General features: G+C 49.8%; 1 protein-coding gene across 1 annotated transcript in view; it reads left to right on the forward strand.

The window, feature by feature from the left end:
- LOC142188969 (transmembrane protein 8B-like) overlaps window positions 1-23,753 on the forward strand; it is a 61,501-nt gene that overhangs the window by 29,866 nt on the left and 7,882 nt on the right. The window contains exons 8-9 of the mRNA XM_075262081.1: window positions 16,309-16,487; window positions 16,588-16,734. Coding sequence (XP_075118182.1) covers window positions 16,309-16,487; window positions 16,588-16,734 — 326 coding nt within the window. The remainder of the gene's footprint in view (window positions 1-16,308; window positions 16,488-16,587; window positions 16,735-23,753) is intronic.

The raw sequence follows: 23,753 nt of genomic DNA on the forward strand, positions 1-23,753 counted from the left end.
CATGGGAGATGCAGATAGTCTGTCTCTGACACGTGACATGGGAGATGCAGATAGTCTGTCTCTGACACGTGACATGGGGGATACAGAAAGTCGGTCTCTGACACGTGACATGGGGGATGCAGAAAGTCTGTCTCTGACGCGTGACATGGGGGATACAGAAAGTCTGTCTCTGACATGTCACATAGGGGATGCAGAAAGTCTGTCTCTGACACGTGACATGGGGGATGCAGAAAGTCTGTCTCTGACACGTGACATGGGGGATGCAGAGTGTCTGTCTCTGACGTGACATGGGGGATGCAGAGTGTCTGTCTCTGACACGTGACATGGGGGATGCAGATAGTCTGTCTCTGACACGTGACATGGGGGATGCAGAAAGTCTGTCTCTGACACGTGACATGGGGGATGCAGAAAGTCTGTCTCTGACGCGTGACATGGGGGATACAGAAAGTCTGTCTCTGACATGTCACATAGGGGATGCAGAAAGTCTGTCTCTGACACGTGACATGGGGGATGCAGAAAGTCTGTCTCTGACACGTGACATGGGGGATGCAGATTGTCTGTCTCTGACACGTGACATGGGGGATGCAGATAGTCTGTCTCTGACACGTGACATGGGGGATGCAGAAAGTCTGTCTCTGACATGTCACATGGGGGATGCAGAAAGTCTGTCTCTGACATGACACATGGGGGATGCAGAAAGTCTGTCTCTGACACGTGACATGGGGGATGCAGAAAGTCTGTCTCTGACATGTCACATAGGGGATGCAGAAAGTCTGTCTCTGACACGTGACATGGGGGATACAGAAAGTCTGTTTCTGACACATGACATGGGGGATGCAGATAGTCTGTCTCTGACCTGTCACATAGGGGATGCAGAAAGTCTGTCTCTGACATGTCACATGGGGGATGCAGAAAGTCTGTCTCTGACATGTGACATGGCGGATGCAGAAAGTCTGTCTCTGACACGTGACATGGGGGATGCAGAAAGTCTGTCTCTGACGCGTGACATGGGGGATACAGAAAGTCTGTCTCTGACATGTCACATAGGGTATGCAGAAAGTCTGTCTCTGACACGTGACATGGGGGATGCAGAAAGTCTGTCTCTGACGCGTGACATGGGGGATGCAGAAAGTCTGTCTCTGACATGTCACATAGGGGATGCAGAAAGTCTGTCTCTGACACGTGACATGGGGGATGCAGAGTGTCTGTCTCTGACGTGACATGGGGGATGCAGAGTGTCTGTCTCTGACACGTGACATGGGAGATGCAGATAGTCTGTCTCTGACACGTGACATGGGAGGTGCAGATAGTCTGTCTCTGACACGTGACATGGGGGATACAGAAAGTCGGTCTCTGACACGTGACATGGGGGATGCAGAAAGTCTGTCTCTGACGCGTGACATGGGGGATACAGAAAGTCTGTCTCTGACATGTCACATAGGGGATGCAGAAAGTCTGTCTCTGACACGTGACATGGGGGATGCAGAAAGTCTGTCTCTGACACGTGACATGGGGGATGCAGAGTGTCTGTCTCTGACGTGACATGGGGGATGCAGAGTGTCTGTCTCTGACACGTGACATGGGGGATGCAGATAGTCTGTCTCTGACACGTGACATGGGGGATGCAGAAAGTCTGTCTCTGACACGTGACATGGGGGATGCAGAAAGTCTGTCTCTGACGCGTGACATGGGGGATACAGAAAGTCTGTCTCTGACATGTCACATAGGGGATGCAGAAAGTCTGTCTCTGACACGTGACATGGGGGATGCAGAAAGTCTGTCTCTGACACGTGACATGGGGGATGCAGAGTGTCTGTCTCTGACGTGACATGGGGGATGCAGAGTGTCTGTCTCTGACATGTGACATGGGGGATGCAGATAGTCTGTCTCTGACACGTGACATGGGGGATGCAGAAAGTCTGTCTCTGACACGTGACATGGGGGATGCAGAAAGTCTGTCTCAGACACGTGACATGGGGGATGCAGAAAGTCTGTCTCTGACACGTGACATGGGGGATGCAGAAAGTCTGTCTCTGACGTGACATGGGGGATGCAGAGTGTCTGTCTCTGACACGTGACATGGGGGATGCAGAAAGTCTGTCTCTGACATGTCACATGGGGGATGCAGAAAGTCTGTCTCTGACATGACACATGGGGGATGCAGAAAGTCTGTCTCTGACACGTGACATGGGGGATGCAGAAAGTCTGTTTCTGACACATGACATGGGGGATGCAGATAATCTGTCTCTGACATGTCACATAGGGGATGCAGAAAGTCTGTCTCTGACACGTGACATGGGGGATGCAGAAAGTCTGTCTCTGACACGTGACATGGGGGATGCAGAGTGTCTGTCTCTGACGTGACATGGGGGATGCAGAGTGTCTGTCTCTGACACGTGACATGGGGGATGCAGAAAGTCTGTCTTTGACATGTCACATGGGGGATGCAGAAAGTCTGTCTCTGACATGTCACATAGGGGATGCAGAAAGTCTGTCTCTGACATGACACATGGGGGATGCAGAAAGTCTGTCTCTGACATGTGACATGGCGGATGCAGAAAGTCTGTCTCTGACATGTGACATGGGGGATGCAGAAAGTCTGTCTCTGACACGTGACATGGGGGATGCAGAAAGTCTGTCTCTGACGCGTGACATGGTGGATACAGAAAGTCTGTCTCTGACATGTCACATGGGGGATGCAGAAAGTCTGTCTCTGACACGTGACATGGGGGATGCAGAAAGTCTGTTTCTGACACATGACATGGGGGATGCAGATAGTCTGTCTCTGACATGTCACATAGGGGATGCAGAAAGTCTGTCTCTGACACGTGACATGGGGGATGCAGAAACTCTGTCTCTGACACGTGATATGGGGGATGCAGAGTGTCTGTCTCTGACGTGACATGGGGGATGCAGAGTGTCTGTCTCTGACACGTGACATGGGGGATGCAGAAAATCTGTCTCTGACATGTCACATGGGGGATGCAGAAAGTCTGTCTCTGACATGACACATGGGGGATGCAGAAAGTCTGTCTCTGACACGTGACATGGGGGATGCAGAAAGTCTGTCTCTGACACGTGACATGGGGGATGCAGAAAGTCTGTCTCAGACACGTGACATGGGGGATGCAGAAAGTCTGTCTCTGACACGTGACATGGGGGATGCAGAAAGTCTGTCTCTGACATGTCACATGGGGGATGAAGAAAGTTTGTCTCTAACATGTGACAAGGGGGATGCAGAAAGTCTGTCTCTCACACGTGACATGGGGGATGCAGAAAGTCTGTCTCTGACATGTCACATGGGGGATGCAGAAAGTCTGTCTCTGACATGTCACATGGGGGATGCAGAAAGTCTGTCTCTGACACGTGACATGGGGTATGCAGAAAGTCTGTCTCTGACACGTTACATGGGGGATGCAGAAAGTCTGTCTCTGACACGTGATATGAGGGATGCAGAAAGTCTGTCTCTGACACGTGACATGGGGGATGCAGAAAGTCTGTCTCTGACATGTCACATGGGGGATGCAGAAAGTCTGTCTCTGACACGTGACATGGGGGATGCAGAAAGTCTGTCTCTGACATGTCACATGGGGGATGCAGAAAGTCTGTCTCTGACGCGTGACATGGGGGATACAGAAAGTCTGTCTCTGACATGTCACATAGGGGATGCAGAAAGTCTGTCTCTGACACGTGACATGGGGGATGCAGAAAGTCTGTCTCTGACACGTGACATGGGGGATGCAGAGTGTCTGTCTCTGACGTGACATGGGGGATGCAGAGTGTCTGTCTCTGACGCGTGACATGGGGGATACAGAAAGTCTATCTCTGACATGTCACATAGGGTATGCAGAAAGTCTGTCTCTGACACGTGACATGGGGGATGCAGAAAGTCTGTCTCTGACGCGTGACATGGGGGATGCAGAAAGTCTGTCTCTGACATGTCACATAGGGGATGCAGAAAGTCTGTCTCTGACACGTGACATGGGGGATGCAGAGTGTCTGTCTCTGACGTGACATGGGGGATGCAGAGTGTCTGTCTCTGACACGTGACATGGGAGATGCAGATAGTCTGTCTCTGACACGTGACATGGGAGATGCAGATAGTCTGTCTCTGACACGTGACATGGGGGATACAGAAAGTCGGTCTCTGACACGTGACATGGGGGATGCAGAAAGTCTGTCTCTGACGCGTGACATGGGGGATACAGAAAGTCTGTCTCTGACATGTCACATAGGGGATGCAGAAAGTCTGTCTCTGACACGTGACATGGGGGATGCAGAAAGTCTGTCTCTGACACGTGACATAGGGGATGCAGAGTGTCTGTCTCTGACGTGACATGGGGGATGCAGAGTGTCTGTCTCTGACACGTGACATGGGGGATGCAGATAGTCTGTCTCTGACACGTGACATGGGGGATGCAGAAAGTCTGTCTCTGACACGTGACATGGGGGATGCAGAAAGTCTGTCTCTGACGCGTGACATGGGGGATACAGAAAGTCTGTCTCTGACATGTCACATAGGGGATGCAGAAAGTCTGTCTCTGACACGTGACATGGGGGATGCAGAAAGTCTGTCTCTGACACGTGACATGGGGGATGCAGAGTGTCTGTCTCTGACGTGACATGGGGGATGCAGAGTGTCTGTCTCTGACACGTGACATGGGGGATGCAGATAGTCTGTCTCTGACACGTGACATGGGGGATGCAGAAAGTCTGTCTCTGACACGTGACATGGGGGAAGCAGAAAGTCTGTCTCAGACACGTGACATGGGGGATGCAGAAAGTCTGTCTCTGACACGTGACATGGGGGATGCAGAAAGTCTGTCTCTGACGTGACATGGGGGATGCAGAGTGTCTGTCTCTAACACGTGACATGGGGGATGCAGAAAGTCTGTCTCAGACACGTGACATGGGGGATGCAGAAAGTCTGTCTCTGACACGTGACATGGGGGATGCAGAAAGTCTTTCTCTGACATGTCACATGGGGGATGAAGAAAGTTTGTCTCTAACATGTGACAAGGGGGATGCAGAAAGTCTGTCTCTCACACGTGACATGGGGGATGCAGAAATTCTGTCTATGACACGTGACATGGGCGATGCAGAAAGTCTGTCTCTGACATGTCACATGGAGGATGCAGAAAATCTGTCTCTGACACGTGACATGGGGGATGCAGAAAGTCTGTCTCTGACATGTCACATGGGGGATGCAGAAAGTCTGTCTCTGACACGTGACATGGGGTATGCAGAAAGTCTGTCTCTGACACGTTACATGGGGGATGCAGAAAGTCTGTCTCTGACACGTGATATGAGGGATGCAGAAAGTCTGTCTCTGACACGTGACATGGGGGATGCAGAAAGTCTGTCTCTGACATGTCACATGGGGGATGCAGAAAGTCTGTCTCTGACACGTGACATGGGGGATGCAGAAAGTCTGTCTCTGACACGTGACATGGGGGATGCAGAAAGTCTGTCTCTGACACGTGACATGGGGATGCAGAAAGTCTGTCTCTGACATGTCACATGGGGGATGCAGAATGTCTGTCTCTGACACGTGACATGTGGGATGCAGAAAGTCTGTCTCTGACATGTCACATGGGGGATGCAGAAAGTCTGTCTCTGACATGTCACATGGGGGATGCAGAAAGTCTGTCTCTGACACGTGACATGGGGGATGCAGAAAGTCTGTCTCTGACACGTTACATGGGCGATGCAGAAAGTCTGTCTCTGACATGTCACATGGGGGATGCAGAAAGTCTGTCTCTGACACGTGACATGGGGGATGAAGAAAGTCTGTCTCAGACACGTGACATGCGGGATGCAGAAAGTCTGTCTGACACGTGACATGCGTGATGCAGAAAGTCTGTCTCTGACACGTGACATGGGGGATACAGAAAGTCTGTCTCTGACACGTGACATGGGGGATACAGAAAGTCTGTCTCTGACATGTCACATAGGGGATGCAGAAAGTCTGTCTCTGACACGTGACATGGGGGATGCAGAAAGTCTGTTTCTGACACATGACATGGGGGATGCAGATAGTCTGTCTCTGACAAGTCACATGGGGGATGCAGAAAGTCTGTCTCTGACACGTGACATGGGGGATGCAGAAAGTCTGTCTCTGACGTGACATGGGGGATGCAGAAAGTCTGTCTCTGACATGTCACATGGGGGATGCAGATAGTCTGTCTCTGACATGACACATGGGGGATGCAGAAAGTCTGTCTCTGACATGACACATGGGGGATGCAGAAAGTCTGTCTCAGACACGTGACATGGGGGATGCAGAAAGTCTGTCTCTGACACGTGACATGGGGGATGCAGAAAGTCTGTCTCAGACACGTGACATGGGGGATGCAGAAAGTCTGTCTATGACACGTGACATGGGGGATGCAGAAAGTCTGTCTCAGACACGTGACATGGGGGATGCAGAAAGTCTGTCTCTGACACGTGACATGGGGGATGCAGAAAGTCTGTCTCAGACACGTGACATGGGGGATGCAGAAAGTCTGTCTCTGACACGTGACATGGGGGATGCAGAAAGTCTGTCTCAGACACCTGACATGGGGGATGCAGAAAGTCTGTCTCTGACACGTGACATGGGGGATGCAGAAAGTCTGTTTCTGACACATGACATGGGGGATGCAGATAGTCTGTCTCTGACATGTCACATGGGGGATGCAGAAAGTCTGTCTCTGACATGACACATGGGGGATGCAGAAAGTCTGTCTCTGACGTGACATGGGGGATGCAAAAAGTCTGTCTCTGACATGTGACATGGGGGATGCAGATAGTCTGTCTCTGACATGACAGATGGGGGATGCAGAAAGTCTGTCTCTGACACGTGACATGGGGGATGCAGAAAGTCTGTCTCTGACACGTGACATGGGGGATGCAGAGTGTCTGTCTCTGACGTGACATGGGGGATGCAGACTGTCTGTCTCTGACACGTGACATGGGGGATGCAGATAGTCTGTCTCTGACACGTGACATGGGGGATGCAAAAAGTCTGTCTCTGACACGTGACATGGGGGATGCAGAAAGTCTGTCTCTGACATGTCACATGGGGGATGCAGAAAGTCTGTCTCTGACACGTGACATAAGGGATGCAGAAAGTCTGTCTCAGACACGTGACAAGGGGGATGCAGAAAGTCTGTCTCTGACACGTGACATGGGGGATGCAGAAAGTCTGTTTCTGACACATGACATGGGGGATGCAGATAGTCTGTCTCTGACATGTCACATGGGGGATGCAGAAAGTCTGTCTCTGACACGTGACATGGGGGATGCAGATAGTCTGTCTCTGACACGTGACATGGGGGATGCAGAAAGTCTGTCTCTGACATGACACATGGGGATGCAGAAAGTCTGTCTCTGACATGTCACATAGGGGATGCAGAAAGTCTGTCTCTGACATGACACATGGGGGATGCAGAAAGTCTGTCTCTGACATGTCACATAGGGGATGCAGAAAGTCTGTCTCTGACATGACACATGGGGGATGCAGAAAGTCTGTCTCTGACACATGACATGGGGGATGCAGAAAGTCTGTCTCTGACACGTGACATGGGGGATGCAGAAAGTCTGTCTCAGACACGTGACATGGGGGATGCAGAAAGTCTGTCTCTGACACGTGACATGTGGGATGCAGAAAGTCTGTCTCTGACACGTGACATGCGGGATGCAGAAAGTCTGTCTCTGACATGTGACATGGGGGATGCAGAAAGTCTGTCTCTGACACGTGACATGGGGGATGCAGAAAGTCTGTCTCTGACACGTGACATGGGGGATGCAGAAAGTCTGTCTCTGACATGTCACATAGGGGATGCAGAAAGTCTGTCTCTGACATGTCACATGGGGGATGCAGAAAGTCTGTCTCTGACATGACACATGGGGGATGCAGAAAGTCTGTCTCTGACATGACACATGGGGGATGCAGAAAGTCTGTCTTTGACATGTCACATGGGGGATGCAGAAAGTCTGTCTCTGACATGTCACATAGGGGATGCAGAAAGTCTGTCTCTGACATGACACATGGGGGATGCAGAAAGTCTGTCTCTGACACGTGACATGGGGGATGCAGAAAGTCTGTCTCTGACACGTGACATGGGGGATGCAGAAAGTCTGTCTCTGACACGTGACATGCGGGATGCAGAAAGTCTGTCTCTGACACGTGACATGGGGGATGCAGAAAGTCTGTCTCTGACACGTGACATGCGGGATGCAGAAAGTCTGTCTCTGACACGTGACATGGGGGATGCAGAAAGTCTGTCTCTGACACGTGACATGGGGGATGCAGAAAGTCTGTCTCAGACACGTGACATGGGGGATGCAGAAAGTCTGTCTCTGACACGTGACATGTGGGATGAAGAAAGTCTGTCTCTGACACGTGACATGGGGGATGCAGAAAGTCTGTCTCTGACACGTGACATGCGGGATGCAGAAAGTCTGTCTCTGACATGTGACATGGGGGATGCAGAAAGTCTGTTTCTGACACGTGACATGGGGGATGCAGAAAGTCTGTCTCTGACACGTGACATGGGGGATACAGAAAGTCTGTCTCTGACATGTCACATAGGGGATGCAGAAAGTCTGTCTCTGACACGTGACATGGGGGATTCAGAAAGTCTGTTTCTGACACATGACATGGGGGATGCAGATAGTCTGTCTCTGACATGTCACATAGGGGATGCAGAAAGTCTGTCTCTGACACGTGACATGGGGGATGCAGAAAGTCTGTCTCTGACACGTGACATGGGGGATGCAGAGTGTCTGTCTCTGACGTGACATGGGGGATGCAGAGTGTCTTTCTCTGACACGTGACATGGGGGATGCAGAAAGTCTGTCTTTGACATGTCACATGGGGGATGCAGAAAGTCTGTCTCTGACATGTCACATAGGGGATGCAGAAAGTCTGTCTCTGACATGACACATGGGGGATGCAGAAAGTCTGTCTCTGACATGTGACATGGCGGATGCAGAAAGTCTGTCTCTGACATGTGACATGGGGGATTCAGAAAGTCTGTCTCTGACATGTGACATGGGGGATGCAGAAAGTCTGTCCCTGACGCGTGACATGGGGGATACAGAAAGTCTGTCTCTGACATGTCACATAGGGGATGCAGAAAGTCTGTCTCTGACACGTGACATGGGGGATGCAGATAGTCTGTCTCTGACATGTCACATAGGGGATGCAGAAAGTCTGTCTCTGACACGTGACATGGGGGATGCAGAAAGTCTGTCTCTGACACGTGACATGGGGGATGCAGAGTGTCTGTCTCTGACGTGACATGGGGGATGCAGAGTGTCTGTCTCTGACACGTGACATGGGGGATGCAGATAGTCTGTCTCTGACACGTGACATGGGGGATGCAGAAAGTCTGTCTCTGACATGTCACATGGGGGATGCAGAAAGTCTGTCTCTGACATGACACATGGGGGATGCAGAAAGTCTGTCTCTGACACGTGACATGGGGGATGCAGAAAGTCTGTCTCTGACACGTGACATGGGGGATGCAGAGTGTCTGTCTCTGACACGTGACATGGGGGATGCAGATAGTCTGTCTCTGACACGTGACATGGGGGATGCAGAAAGTCTGTCTCTGACATGTCACATGGGGGATGCAGAAAGTCTGTCTCTGACATGACACATGGGGGATGCAGAAAGTCTGTCTCTGACACGTGACATGGGGGATGCAGAAAGTCTGTCTCTGACATGTCACATAGGGGATGTAGAAAGTCTGTCTCTGACACGTGACATGGGGGATGAAGAAAGTCTGTTTCTGACACATGACATGGGGGATGCAGATAGTCTGTCTCTGACATGTCACATAGGGGATGCAGAAAGTCTGTCTCTGACATGTCACATGGGGGATGCAGAAAGTCTGTCTCTGACATGTGACATGGCGGATGCAGAAAGTCTGTCTCTGACACGTGACATGGGGGATGCAGAAAGTCTTTCTCTGACGCGTGACATGGGGGATACAGAAAGTCTGTCTCTGACATGTCACATAGGGTATGCAGAAAGTCTGTCTCTGACACGTGACATGGGGGATGCAGAAAGTCTGTCTCTGACGCGTGACATGGGGGATGCAGAAAGTCTGTCTCTGACACGTGACATGGGGGATGCAGAGTGTCTGTCTCTGACGTGACATGGGGGATGCAGAGTGTCTGTCTCTGACACGTGACATGGGGGATGCAGATAGTCTGTCTCTGACACGTGACATGGGGGATGCAGAAAGTCTGTCTCTGACATGTCACATGGGGGATGCAGAAAGTCTGTCTCTGACATGACACATGGGGGATGCAGAAAGTCTGTCTCTGACACGTGACATGGGGGATGCAGAAAGTCTGTCTCTGACACGTGACATGGGGGATGCAGAGTGTCTGTCTCTGACACGTGACATGGGGGATGCAGATAGTCTGTCTCTGACACGTGACATGGGGGATGCAGAAAGTCTGTCTCTGACATGTCACATGGGGGATGCAGAAAGTCTGTCTCTGACATGACACATGGGGGATGCAGAAAGTCTGTCTCTGACACGTGACATGGGGGATGCAGAAAGTCTGTCTCTGACATGTCACATAGGGGATGCAGAAAGTCTGTCTCTGACACGTGACATGGGGGATGCAGAAAGTCTGTTTCTGACACATGACATGGGGGATGCAGATAGTCTGTCTCTGACATGTCACATAGGGGATGCAGAAAGTCTGTCTCTGACATGTCACATGGGGGATGCAGAAAGTCTGTCTCTGACATGTGACATGGCGGATGCAGAAAGTCTGTCTCTGACACGTGACATGGGGGATGTAGAAAGTCTGTCTCTGACGCGTGACATGGGGGATACAGAAAGTCTGTCTCTGACATGTCACATAGGGTATGCAGAAAGTCTGTCTCTGACACGTGACATGGGGGATGCAGAAAGTCTGTCTCTGACGCGTGACATGGGGGATGCAGAAAGTCTGTCTCTGACATGTCACATAGGGGATGCAGAAAGTCTGTCTCTGACACGTGACATGGGGGATGCAGAGTGTCTGTCTCTGACGTGACATGGGGGATGCAGAGTGTCTGTCTCTGACACGTGACATGGGAGATGCAGATAGTCTGTCTCTGACACGTGACATGGGAGATGCAGATAGTCTGTCTCTGACACGTGACATGGGGGATACAGAAAGTCGGTCTCTGACACGTGACATGGGGGATGCAGAAAGTCTGTCTCTGACGCGTGACATGGGGGATACAGAAAGTCTGTCTCTGACATGTCACATAGGGGATGCAGAAAGTCTGTCTCTGACACGTGACATGGGGGATGCAGAAAGTCTGTCTCTCACACGTGACATGGGGGATGCAGAGTGTCTGTCTCTGACGTGACATGGGGGATGCAGAGTGTCTGTCTCTGACACGTGACATGGGGGATGCAGATAGTCTGTCTCTGACACGTGACATGGGGGATGCAGAAAGTCTGTCTCTGACACGTGACATGGGGGATGCAGAAAGTCTGTCTCTGACGCGTGACATGGGGGATACAGAAAGTCTGTCTCTGACATGTCACATAGGGGATGCAGAAAGTCTGTCTCTGACACGTGACATGGGGGATGCAGAAAGTCTGTCTCTGACACGTGACATGGGGGATGCAGAGTGTCTGTCTCTGACGTGACATGGGGGATGCAGAGTGTCTGTCTCTGACACGTGACATGGGGGATGCAGATAGTCTGTCTCTGACACATGACATGGGGGATGCAGAAAGTCTGTCTCTGACACGTGACATGGGGGATGCAGAAAGTCTGTCTCAGACACGTGACATGGGGGATGCAGAAAGTCTGTCTCTGACACGTGACATGGGGGATGCAGAAAGTCTGTCTCTGACGTGACATGGGGGATGCAGAGTGTCTGTCTCTGACACGTGACATGGGGGATGCAGAAAGTCTGTCTCTGACATGTCACATGGGGGATGCAGAAAGTCTGTCTCTGACATGACACATGGGGGATGCAGAAAGTCTGTCTCTGACACGTGACATGGGGGATGCAGAAAGTCTGTCTCTGACATGTCACATAGGGGATGCAGAAAGTCTGTCTCTGACACGTGACATGGGGGATGCAGAAAGTCTGTTTCTGACACATGACATGGGGGATGCAGATAATCTGTCTCTGACATGTCACATAGGGGATGCAGAAAGTCTGTCTCTGACACGTGACATGGGGGATGCAGAAAGTCTGTCTCTGACACGTGACATGGGGGATGCAGAGTGTCTGTCTCTGACGTGACATGGGGGATGCAGAGTGTCTGTCTCTGACACGTGACATGGGGGATGCAGAAAGTCTGTCTTTGACATGTCACATGGGGGATGCAGAAAGTCTGTCTCTGACATGTCACATAGGGGATGCAGAAAGTCTGTCTCTGACATGACACATGGGGGATGCAGAAAGTCTGTCTCTGACATGTGACATGGCGGATGCAGAAAGTCTGTCTCTGACATGTGACATGGGGGATGCAGAAAGTCTGTCTCTGACACGTGACATGGGGGATGCAGAAAGTCTGTCTCTGACGCGTGACATGGTGGATACAGAAAGTCTGTCTCTGACATGTCACATGGGGGATGCAGAAAGTCTGTCTCTGACACGTGACATGGGGGATGCAGAAAGTCTGTTTCTGACACATGACATGGGGGATGCAGATAGTCTGTCTCTGACATGTCACATAGGGGATGCAGAAAGTCTGTCTCTGACACGTGACATGGGGGATGCAGAAAGTCTGTCTCTGACACGTGACATGGGGGATGCAGAGTGTCTGTCTCTGACGTGACATGGGGGATGCAGAGTGTCTGTCTCTGACACGTGACATGGGGGATGCAGAAAGTCTGTCTCTGACATGTCACATGGGGGATGCAGAAAGTCTGTCTCTGACATGTCACATAGGGTATGCAGAAAGTCTGTCTCTGACGTGACATGGGGGATGCAGAGTGTCTGTCTCTGACACGTGACATGGGGGATGCAGATAGTCTGTCTCTGACACGTGACATGGGGGATGCAGAAAGTCTGTCTCTGACATGTCACATGGGGGATGCAGAAAGTCTGTCTCTGACATGACACATGGGGGATGCAGAAAGTCTGTCTCTGACACGTGACATGGGGGATGCAGAAAGTCTGTCTCTGACACGTGACATGGGGGATGCAGAGTGTCTGTCTCTGACACGTGACATGGGGGATGCAGATAGTCTGTCTCTGACACGTGACATGGGGGATGCAGAAAGTCTGTCTCTGACATGTCACATGGGGGATGCAGAAAGTCTGTCTCTGACATGACACATGGGGGATGCAGAAAGTCTGTCTCTGACACGTGACATGGGGGATGCAGAAAGTCTGTCTCTGACATGTCACATAGGGGATGCAGAAAGTCTGTCTCTGACACGTGACATGGGGGATGCAGAAAGTCTGTTTCTGACACATGACATGGGGGATGCAGATAGTCTGTCTCTGACATGTCACATAGGGGATGCAGAAAGTCTGTCTCTGACATGTCACATGGGGGATGCAGAAAGTCTGTCTCTGACATGTGACATGGCGGATGCAGAAAGTCTGTCTCTGACACGTGACATGGGGGATGTAGAAAGTCTGTCTCTGACGCGTGACATGGGGGATACAGAAAGTCTGTCTCTGACATGTCACATAGGGTATGCAGAAAGTCTGTCTCTGACACGTGACATGGGGGATGCAGAAAGTCTGTCTCTGACGCGTGACATGGGGGATGCAGAAAGTCTGTCTCTGACATGTCACATAGGGGATGCAGAAAGTCTGTCTCTGACACGTGACATGGGGGATGCAGAGTGTCTGTCTCTGACGTGACATGGGGGATGCAGAGTGTCTGTCTCTGACACGTGACATGGGAGATGCAGATAGTCTGTCTCTGACACGTGACATGGGAGATGCAGATAGTCTGTCTCTGACACGTGACATGGGGGATATAGAAAGTCGGTCTCTGACACGTGACATGGGGGATGCAGAAAGTCTGTCTCTGACGCGTGACATGGGGGATACAGAAAGTCTGTCTCTGACATGTCACATAGGGGATGCAGAAAGTCTGTCTCTGACACGTGACATGGGGGATGCAGAAAGTCTGTCTCTGACACGTGACATGGGGGATGCAGAGTGTCTGTCTCTGACGTGACATGGGGGATGCAGAGTGTCTGTCTCTGACACGTGACATGGGGGATGCAGATAGTCTGTCTCTGACACGTGACATGGGGGATGCAGAAAGTCTGTCTCTGACACGTGACATGGGGGATGCAGAAAGTCTGTCTCTGACGCGTGACATGGGGGATACAGAAAGTCTGTCTCTGACATGTCACATAGGGGATGCAGAAAGTCTGTCTCTGACACGTGACATGGGGGATGCAGAAAGTCTGTCTCTGACACGTGACATGGGGGATGCAGAGTGTCTGTCTCTGACGTGACATGGGGGATGCAGAGTGTCTGTCTCTGACACGTGACATGGGGGATGCAGATAGTCTGTCTCTGACACATGACATGGGGGATGCAGAAAGTCTGTCTCTGACACGTGACATGGGGGATGCAGAAAGTCTGTCTCAGACACGTGACATGGGGGATGCAGAAAGTCTGTCTCTGACACGTGACATGGGGGATGCAGAAAGTCTGTCTCTGACGTGACATGGGGGATGCAGAGTGTCTGTCTCTGACACGTGACATGGGGGATGCAGAAAGTCTGTCTCTGACATGTCACATGGGGGATGCAGAAAGTCTGTCTCTGACATGACACATGGGGGATGCAGAAAGTCTGTCTCTGACACGTGACATGGGGGATGCAGAAAGTCTGTCTCTGACATGTCACATAGGGGATGCAGAAAGTCTGTCTCTGACACGTGACATGGGGGATGCAGAAAGTCTGTTTCTGACACATGACATGGGGGATGCAGATAATCTGTCTCTGACATGTCACATAGGGGATGCAGAAAGTCTGTCTCTGACACGTGACATGGGGGATGCAGAAAGTCTGTCTCTGACACGTGACATGGGGGATGCAGAGTGTCTGTCTCTGACGTGACATGGGGGATGCAGAGTGTCTGTCTCTGACACGTGACATGGGGGATGCAGAAAGTCTGTCTTTGACATGTCACATGGGGGATGCAGAAAGTCTGTCTCTGACATGTCACATAGGGGATGCAGAAAGTCTGTCTCTGACATGACACATGGGGGATGCAGAAAGTCTGTCTCTGACATGTGACATGGCGGATGCAGAAAGTCTGTCTCTGACATGTGACATGGGGGATGCAGAAAGTCTGTCTCTGACACGTGACATGGGGGATGCAGAAAGTCTGTCTCTGACGCGTGACATGGTGGATACAGAAAGTCTGTCTCTGACATGTCACATGGGGGATGCAGAAAGTCTGTCTCTGACACGTGACATGGGGGATGCAGAAAGTCTGTTTCTGACACATGACATGGGGGATGCAGATAGTCTGTCTCTGACATGTCACATAGGGGATGCAGAAAGTCTGTCTCTGACACGTGACATGGGGGATGCAGAAAGTCTGTCTCTGACACGTGACATGGGGGATGCAGAGTGTCTGTCTCTGACGTGACATGGGGGATGCAGAGTGTCTGTCTCTGACACGTGACATGGGGGATGCAGAAAGTCTGTCTCTGACATGTCACATGGGGGATGCAGAAAGTCTGTCTCTGACATGACACATGGGGGATGCAGAATGTCTGTCTCTGACACGTGACATGGGGGATGCAGAAAGTCTGTCTCTGACATGACACATGGGGGATGCAGAAAGTCTGTCTCTGACACGTGACATGGGGGATGCAGAAAGTCTGTCTCTGACACGTGACATGGGGGATGCAGAAAGTCTGTCTCTGACGTGACATGGGGGATGCAGAGTGTCTGTCTCTGACACGTGACATGGGGGATGCAGATAGTCTGTCTCTGACACGTGACATGGGGGATGCAGAAAGTCTGTCTCTGACGTGACATGGGGGATGCAGAAAGTCTGTCTCTGACATGTCACATGGGGGATGCAGAAAGTCTGTCTCTGACATGACACATGGGGGATGCAGAAAGTCTGTCTCTGACATGACACATGGGGGATGCAGAAAGTCTGTCTCTGACATGACACATGGGGGATGCAGAATGTCTGTCTCTGACATGACACATTGGGGATGCAGAAAGTCTGTCTCTGACACGTGACATGGGGGATGCAGAAAGTCTGTCTCTGACATGACACATGGGGGATGCAGGCAATCTAGTTGTCGATGGGATATTATGTAGTGGATGAAGTCTAATTCTTTTGCAGGCTGGAGTGGATGGGGCTGCACAGATAACACTCAGGCCTTCAGTTACGGATTTCAGCTTCTGTCTACTCTTCTGCTCTGTCTCAGTAACCTCATGTTCCTCCCGCCCGTCCTCATTGCCCTGCGCAGCCACTACCTCCTGGAGGCCTCCATCTACATATTTACCATGTTTTTCTCCACAGTGAGTATCACGGCTTGCTGTTGTGTTTGTGGACAAGTTATTGGTGCAGATTGTACAGTCCCAATATAAGCGGCCCCCTCTCTCCTCATATCTCATACAGTTCTATCATGCTTGTGACCAGCCTGGCATTGTAGTGTTCTGTATCATGGAATATGACGTGCTGCAGTTCTGTGATTTCCTCGGCTCTCTCATGTCGGTGTGGGTGACGGTGATCAGTATGGCGCGGCTGCAGCCGATCATCAAACAGGTCGGAGCTTTTGTTGCTTTTTGTTTAATTTTTTTTTTATTTCAGAATGTGAAACAAAAGAAAAAATGTCTAAAAGTGTTCGGAGAGTGTGTGTTCGGAGTGTTCGAATATTCTGCTGTAACTCCCGCTAGGATGAAGAACCAAAGACAGTGCTACACACTTTCACATATGTGATGCCAAAAGGGATTTGTTTTGTGCCAGACACATTTAGACGTTTCACTCCATGTTCCTGCAAGTGTATCAGGGTGGGGGATATCTGGATGTCTGACACCCACCTGATTGCTCCAACATGGAAGCGTCCTGTCTTAGTGTGGGATACTAGAGAAGATTCGTGGCCATGGAGTGTAGCTCCATGTTAGCTGTGTAACATACCTACAGATTTTGTGATCTCTCCCCGTGATCTCTTCTCTCTGAGACAGTGTGTGTTTGTGTGTGTGTATGTATACATATATATACAAGACATAGGGTGTGTACATCTCCTGTAATGCTGTATGTATTGGCATAGTCCAAGTTAGAGCAGCCTGTCCGATCTGCGCGGGTGGATTGCTTTATCATCTTGGAATCTACAGTGAAAATTGGATACAAATCCATCACAAAGTTTCACCCCAGGCAGAAGCAGAAGATTTGGCTTTGGGCCACATCTATGTTACATTCCTTCTCTAAGCTGTACGGAGCGCGGCTGAAGCCTGTGCGGACCGGGACATTTGTTGGGGGTTTTAGAGGTTTGAGTTAAAAACAGTCCAAATTTTATTGAACAAAGTTTATGCAGCAAAAATTTAGTTTAAAAAGTTACAAGTGTAGAACGTCACCGGGGGTTTGTGTTTGTGCTTCTGACAAATTGTGCACTGCGGCAAAAAAACAACCGAGACATTGACTACAATCCATTCCATACAAGTACGTAAAACCCGTTCAGATTTCAGAAAGTAAAAGGTTAGTATTAGAAAGAGGAATATGAGGAGGAAATCTGCCCCAGATCCCTTTTTAATTCCTAATATATATATATATATATATATATATATATATATATATATATATATATATATACACTGCTGGACAGAATTGTTGGTCCCCTCGATTAATGAAAGAAAACCCCACAATGGTCACAGAAATAACCGGAATCTAACACAAGTAATAACCAGACTCCATGCTGACAACCACAAAACTTCTGGGACAATGTCCTATGGACAGGGGAGACTTTTTGACCGGGCACATCAGCTCTATTGCCACAGCCAGAAACATGAAGCCTATCCTGAGAAGAAGACTGTCCCTACTGTGACACATGGAGGAGCTCTGTTATGTCCCTACTGTGACACACGGAGGGGCTCTGTTATGTCCCTACTGTGACACATGGAGGAGCTCTGTTATGTCCCTACTGTGACACATGGAGGAGCTCTGTTATGTCCCTACTGTGACACATGGAGGGAGCTCTGTTATGTCCCTACTGTGACACATGGAGGAGCTCTGTTATGTCCCTACTGTGACACATGGAGGAGCTCTGTTATGTCCCTACTGTGACACATGGAGGAGCTCTGTTATGTCCCTACTGTGACACATGGAGGGGGCTCTGTTATGTCCCTACTGTGACACATGGAGGAGCTCTGTTATGTCCCTACTGTGACACACGGAGGGGCTCTGTTATGTCCCTACTGTGACACACGGAGGAGCTCTGTTATGTCCCTACTGTGACACACGGAGGAGCTCTGTTATGTCCCTACTGTGACACACGGAGGAGCTCTGTTATGTCCCTACTGTGACACATGGAGGGGGCTCCGTTATGTCCCTACTGTGACACATGGAGGAGCTCTGTTATGTCCCTACTGTGACACATGGAGGAGCTCTGTTATGTCCCTACTGTGACACATGGAGGGGGCTCTGTTATGTCCCTACTGTGACACACGGAGGAGCTCTGTTATGTCCCTACTGTGACACACGGAGGGGCTCTGTTATGTCCCTACTGTGACACACGGAGGAGCTCTGTTATGTCCCTACTGTGACACACGGAGGAGCTCTGTTATGTCCCTACTGTGACACACGGAGGAGCTCTGTTATGTCCCTACTGTGACACATGGAGGGGGCTCCGTTATGTCCCTACTGTGACACATGGAGGAGCTCTGTTATGTCCCTACTGTGACACATGGAGGAGGCTCTGTTATGTCCCTACTGTGACACATGGAGGAGCTCTGTTATGTCCCTACTGTGACACATGGAGGAGCTCTGTTATGTCCCTACTGTGACACATGGAGGAGGCTCTGTTATGTCCCTACTGTGACACATGGAGGGGGCTCTGTTATGTCCCTACTGTGACACATGGAGGGGGCTCTGTTATGTCCCTACTGTGAAACATGGAGGAGCTCTGTTATGTCCCTACTGTGACACATGGAGGGGGCTCTGTTATGTCCCTACTGTGACACACGGAGGAGCTCTGTTATGTCCCTACTGTGACACACGGAGGGGCTCTGTTATGTCCCTACTGTGACACACGGAGGAGCTCTGTTATGTCCCTACTGTGACACACGGAGGAGCTCTGTTATGTCCCTACTGTGACACACGGAGGAGCTCTGTTATGTCCCTACTGTGACACATGGAGGGGGCTCCGTTATGTCCCTACTGTGACACATGGAGGAGCTCTGTTATGTCCCTACTGTGACACATGGAGGAGGCTCTGTTATGTCCCTACTGTGACACATGGAGGAGCTCTGTTATGTCCCTACTGTGACACATGGAGGAGCTCTGTTATGTCCCTACTGTGACACATGGAGGAGGCTCTGTTATGTCCCTACTGTGACACATGGAGGAGACTCTGTTATGTCCCTACTGTGACACATGGAGGGGGCTCCGTTATGTCCCTACTGTGACACATGGAGGAGCTCCGTTATGTCCCTACTGTGACACATGGAGGAGCTCCGTTATGTACCTACTGTGACAAATGGAGGAGCTCCGTTATTTCCCTACTGTGACACATGGAGGAGCTCTGTTATGTCCCTACTGTGACACATGGAGGAGCTCTGTTATGTCCCTACTGTGACACATGGAGGAGCTCTGTTATGTCCCTACTGTGACACATGGAGGAGGCTCTGTTATGTCCCTACTGTGACACATGGAGGAGGCTCTGTTATGTCCCTACTGTGACACATGGAGGAGGCTCTGTTATGTCCCTACTGTGACACATGGAGGAGCTCTGTTATGTCCCTACTGTGACACATGGAGGAGCTCTGTTATGTCCCTACTGTGACACATGGAGGAGCTCTGTTATGTCCCTACTGTGACACATGGAGGAGGCTCTGTTATGTCCCTACTGTGACACATGGAGGAGGCTCTGTTATGTCCCTCCTGTGACACATGGAGGAGGCTCTGTCATGTCCCTACTGTGACACATGGAGGAGGCTCTGTTATGTCCCTCCTGTGACACATGGAGGAGGCTCTGTTATGTCCCTCCTGTGACACATGGAGGAGCTCTGTTATGTCCCTCCTGTGACACATGTAGGAGGCTCTGTTATGTCCCTACTGGACACATGGAGGAGGCTCTGTTATGTCCCTCCTGTGACACATGGAGGAGCTCTGTTATGTCCCTCCTGTGACACATGGAGGAGCTCTGTTATGTCTCTACTGTAACACATGGAGGAGCTCTGTTATGTCTCTACTGTGACACATGGAGGGGGCTCTGTTATGTCCCTACTGTGACACATGGAGGGGGCTCTGTTATGTCCCTACTGTGACACATGGAGGGGGCCCTGTTATGTCCCTACTGTGACACATGGAGGAGCTCTGTTATGTCCCTACTGTGACACATGGAGGAGCTCTGTTATGTCCCTACTGTGACACATGGAGGGGGCTCTGTTATGTTCTGGGGCCACTCTGCTTCATCTGGCACAGGGGTCTTGAATCTGTGCAGGGTACAATGAAATCTCAAGACTATCAAGGGATTCTAGAGAGCAATGTGCTGCCCATTGTCAGAAAGCTTGGTCTCAGTCGCAGGTTCTGGGTCTTGTAACAGGAAAATGACCCAAAACACAGCTAAACCCCCCAAGAATGGCTGAGAGGAGAACATTGGACTATTCTGAAGTGGTTTCTATGGGTCCGTAAATCCTAAATCCTATGGAGCATCTGTGGAAGGAGCTGAAACATGTCGTCTGGAGAAGGCCCCTTCACACCCGAGACAACTGGAGCAGAGGAGGGGCCCAAAATCCCTGCTAAGATGGGCAGAAGTCTCATTGACAGTTACAGGAATCGCCTGATCGCAGCGACTGCCCCAAAAGGTTGTGCAGCAAAATATTACGGGAACCGTTATCTCTGTCCAGGCTGTGTCACGAGCGAAACGCAAAGTCTGACTTTTGTTTGTTCATTCTTAGAGAATTTTTATTTTTTATTACTTGTGTCAGACTCCGGATATTTCTGGGACCATTGTGGGGGTTTCTGTCATTAATCGAGGGGAACAACAATTTTGTCCACATGTTTAGCGACAGAACTCCAAAGTAGTAATAAAAAAGCGCATCTGTGATGTTTTGGTCTGGAGATAAGGAGTCATTTCACCAATACAGATAAACCCAGATGACCTGGATACAACAAAGTCACTGCGGCAGGTTAAATCTAATATCATCCCTGTTACATTGTAATGAAAGTTTCTATCATTGAACAATAGACACATCTTCTTCTACTGGAATAACTGCCCCTTCTGGTTACACTTGTTACACCTGACAGGAAGGGTAGTCTCGTTTCTTTACATCTGAATGGATCGAGTTGTGTTCGACGTTCCTGACTCTCCTATAGGGAATTAACCCCCTTCCTGACATCCGCCATACTATTACGGCGGATGCCAGGTGTTTAAACATGGTGGTCACTTAGGTGCTGGGTGGCCGCCATAGACGCCAGGAGTCTACTGTTTTATGCGGTAGTCACTCAGTGCAAATGCCCATGGCTGGTACTCGCACCAATCGTGGGCATTAACCCCTCCGGAGCTTCGGTCAAAGCTGAGTCCAATAGAATCCCTGGTATTTTGTAATGCATTTCAGTGTATTAGCATTGTAATGCATTGCATTAGTGATCAGACCCCCTGGGGTTCAAGACCCCCCTGGGGGGGGGGGTCTAATAAATGCATTAAAAAAATAAAAAGTAAAAAAAAAAATAACAAAAATAATAAAAGTTAAAATCAACCCCCTTTCCCTAGAACACAAATAAAAGTACATAAATACAGTGACACCCCTACACATTAGGTCTCCCTGTGTCTGAGAACGCCCATACGGTAAACGCTATAGCGGGAAAAAAAGTCAAAAGTGCCAAACCGCCATTTTCTTCACTGTTTTGCCTCTGATAAAAATTTGAATAAAAACTGAACAAAGAAAAAACGATTCCCCAAAATGGTAGAAATGAAAAATATACCCGGCCCCGCAAAACAAGACGCCCTATGGGGACTTATAGAAAAAAAAATTGTGGCACAGTTTAGGGTTTGTGTTAACGGCTTAAAATGTAAATAAAACCATATAAATTTGGTATCCCCAGAATCATACGGAAACATAGAATATAGGTGACACATAATACAGGTGACATATAGAATACAGGGGACATATAATATAGGTGGCATATAGAATACAGGTGACATATAGAATACAGGGGACATATAATACAGGGGAAATATAATATAGGTGACATATAGAATATAGGTGACACATAATACAGGTGACATATAGAATATAGGTGACATTTAATACAGGTGACACATAATACAGGTAACATATAGAATATAGGTGACACATAATACAGGTGACATTTAATTCAGGTGACATATAGAATATAGATGACACATAATATAGGTGACATATAGAATATAGGTGACATTTAATTCAGGTGACATATAGAATATAGGTGACACATAATACAGGTGACATATAGAATATAGGTGACATTTAATACAGGTGACATTTAATTCAGGTGACATATAGAATATAGGTAACAGGTCATTTTGGCTGCACAGTAAATGCCGTAAAAATGAATCCTGTAAAAAAATCACACACATTCACTGTGGTTGTCACTGTTATTGGGGGGCACTGTGGTTGTCACTGTTATTGGGGCACTGTGGTTGTCACTGTTATTGGGGGGCACTGTGGTTGTCACTGTTATTGGGGGCACTGTGGTTGTCACTGTTATTGGGGGCACTGTGGTTTTCACTGTTATTGGGGGCACTGTGGTTGTCACTGTTATTGGGGAGCGCTGCAGCACTCACTGTTATTGGGGGGTACTGTGGTTGTCACTGTTATTGGGGGCACTGTGGTTGTCACTGTTATTGGGGGGCACTGTGGTTGTCACTGTTATTGGGGGGCACTGTGGTGGTCACTATTATTGGGGGCACTGTGGTTTTCACTGTTATTGGGGGCACTGTGGTTTTCACTGTTATTGGGGGCACTGTGGTTGTCACTGTTATTGGGGGGCACTGTGGTTGTCACTGTTATTGGAGGGCGCTGTGGTTGTCACTATTATTGGGGGCACTGTGGTTGTCACTTATTGGGGGCACTGTGGTTGTCACTGTTATTGGGGGCACTGTGGTTGTCACTGTTATTGGGGGCACTGTGGTTGTCACTGTTATTGGGGGGCACTGTGGTTTTCACTGTTATTGGGGGGCACTGTGGTTTTCACTGTTATTGGGGGGCACTGTGTTTGTCACTGTTATTGGGGGCACTGTGGTTGTCACTGTTATTGGGGGGGCACTGTGGTTGTCACTGTTATTGGGGGGCGCTGTGTTTGTCACTGTTATTGGAGGGCGCTGTGGTTGTCACTATTATTGGGGGCACTGTGGTTGTCACTTATTGGGGGCACTGTGGTTGTCACTGTTATTGGGGGCACTGTGGTTGTCACTGTTATTGGGGGCACTGTGGTTGTCACTGTTATTGGGGGGCACTGTGGTTTTCACTGTTATTGGGGGCACTGTGGTTGTCACTGTTATTGGAGGGCGCTGTGGTTGTCACTATTATTGGGGGGCACTGTGGTTTTCACTGTTATTGGGGGCACTGTGGTTGTCACTGTTATTG

This window comes from Leptodactylus fuscus, unplaced genomic scaffold, assembly GCF_031893055.1.
Source record: "Leptodactylus fuscus isolate aLepFus1 unplaced genomic scaffold, aLepFus1.hap2 HAP2_SCAFFOLD_88, whole genome shotgun sequence".
Classification (NCBI taxonomy): domain Eukaryota; kingdom Metazoa; phylum Chordata; class Amphibia; order Anura; family Leptodactylidae; genus Leptodactylus; species Leptodactylus fuscus.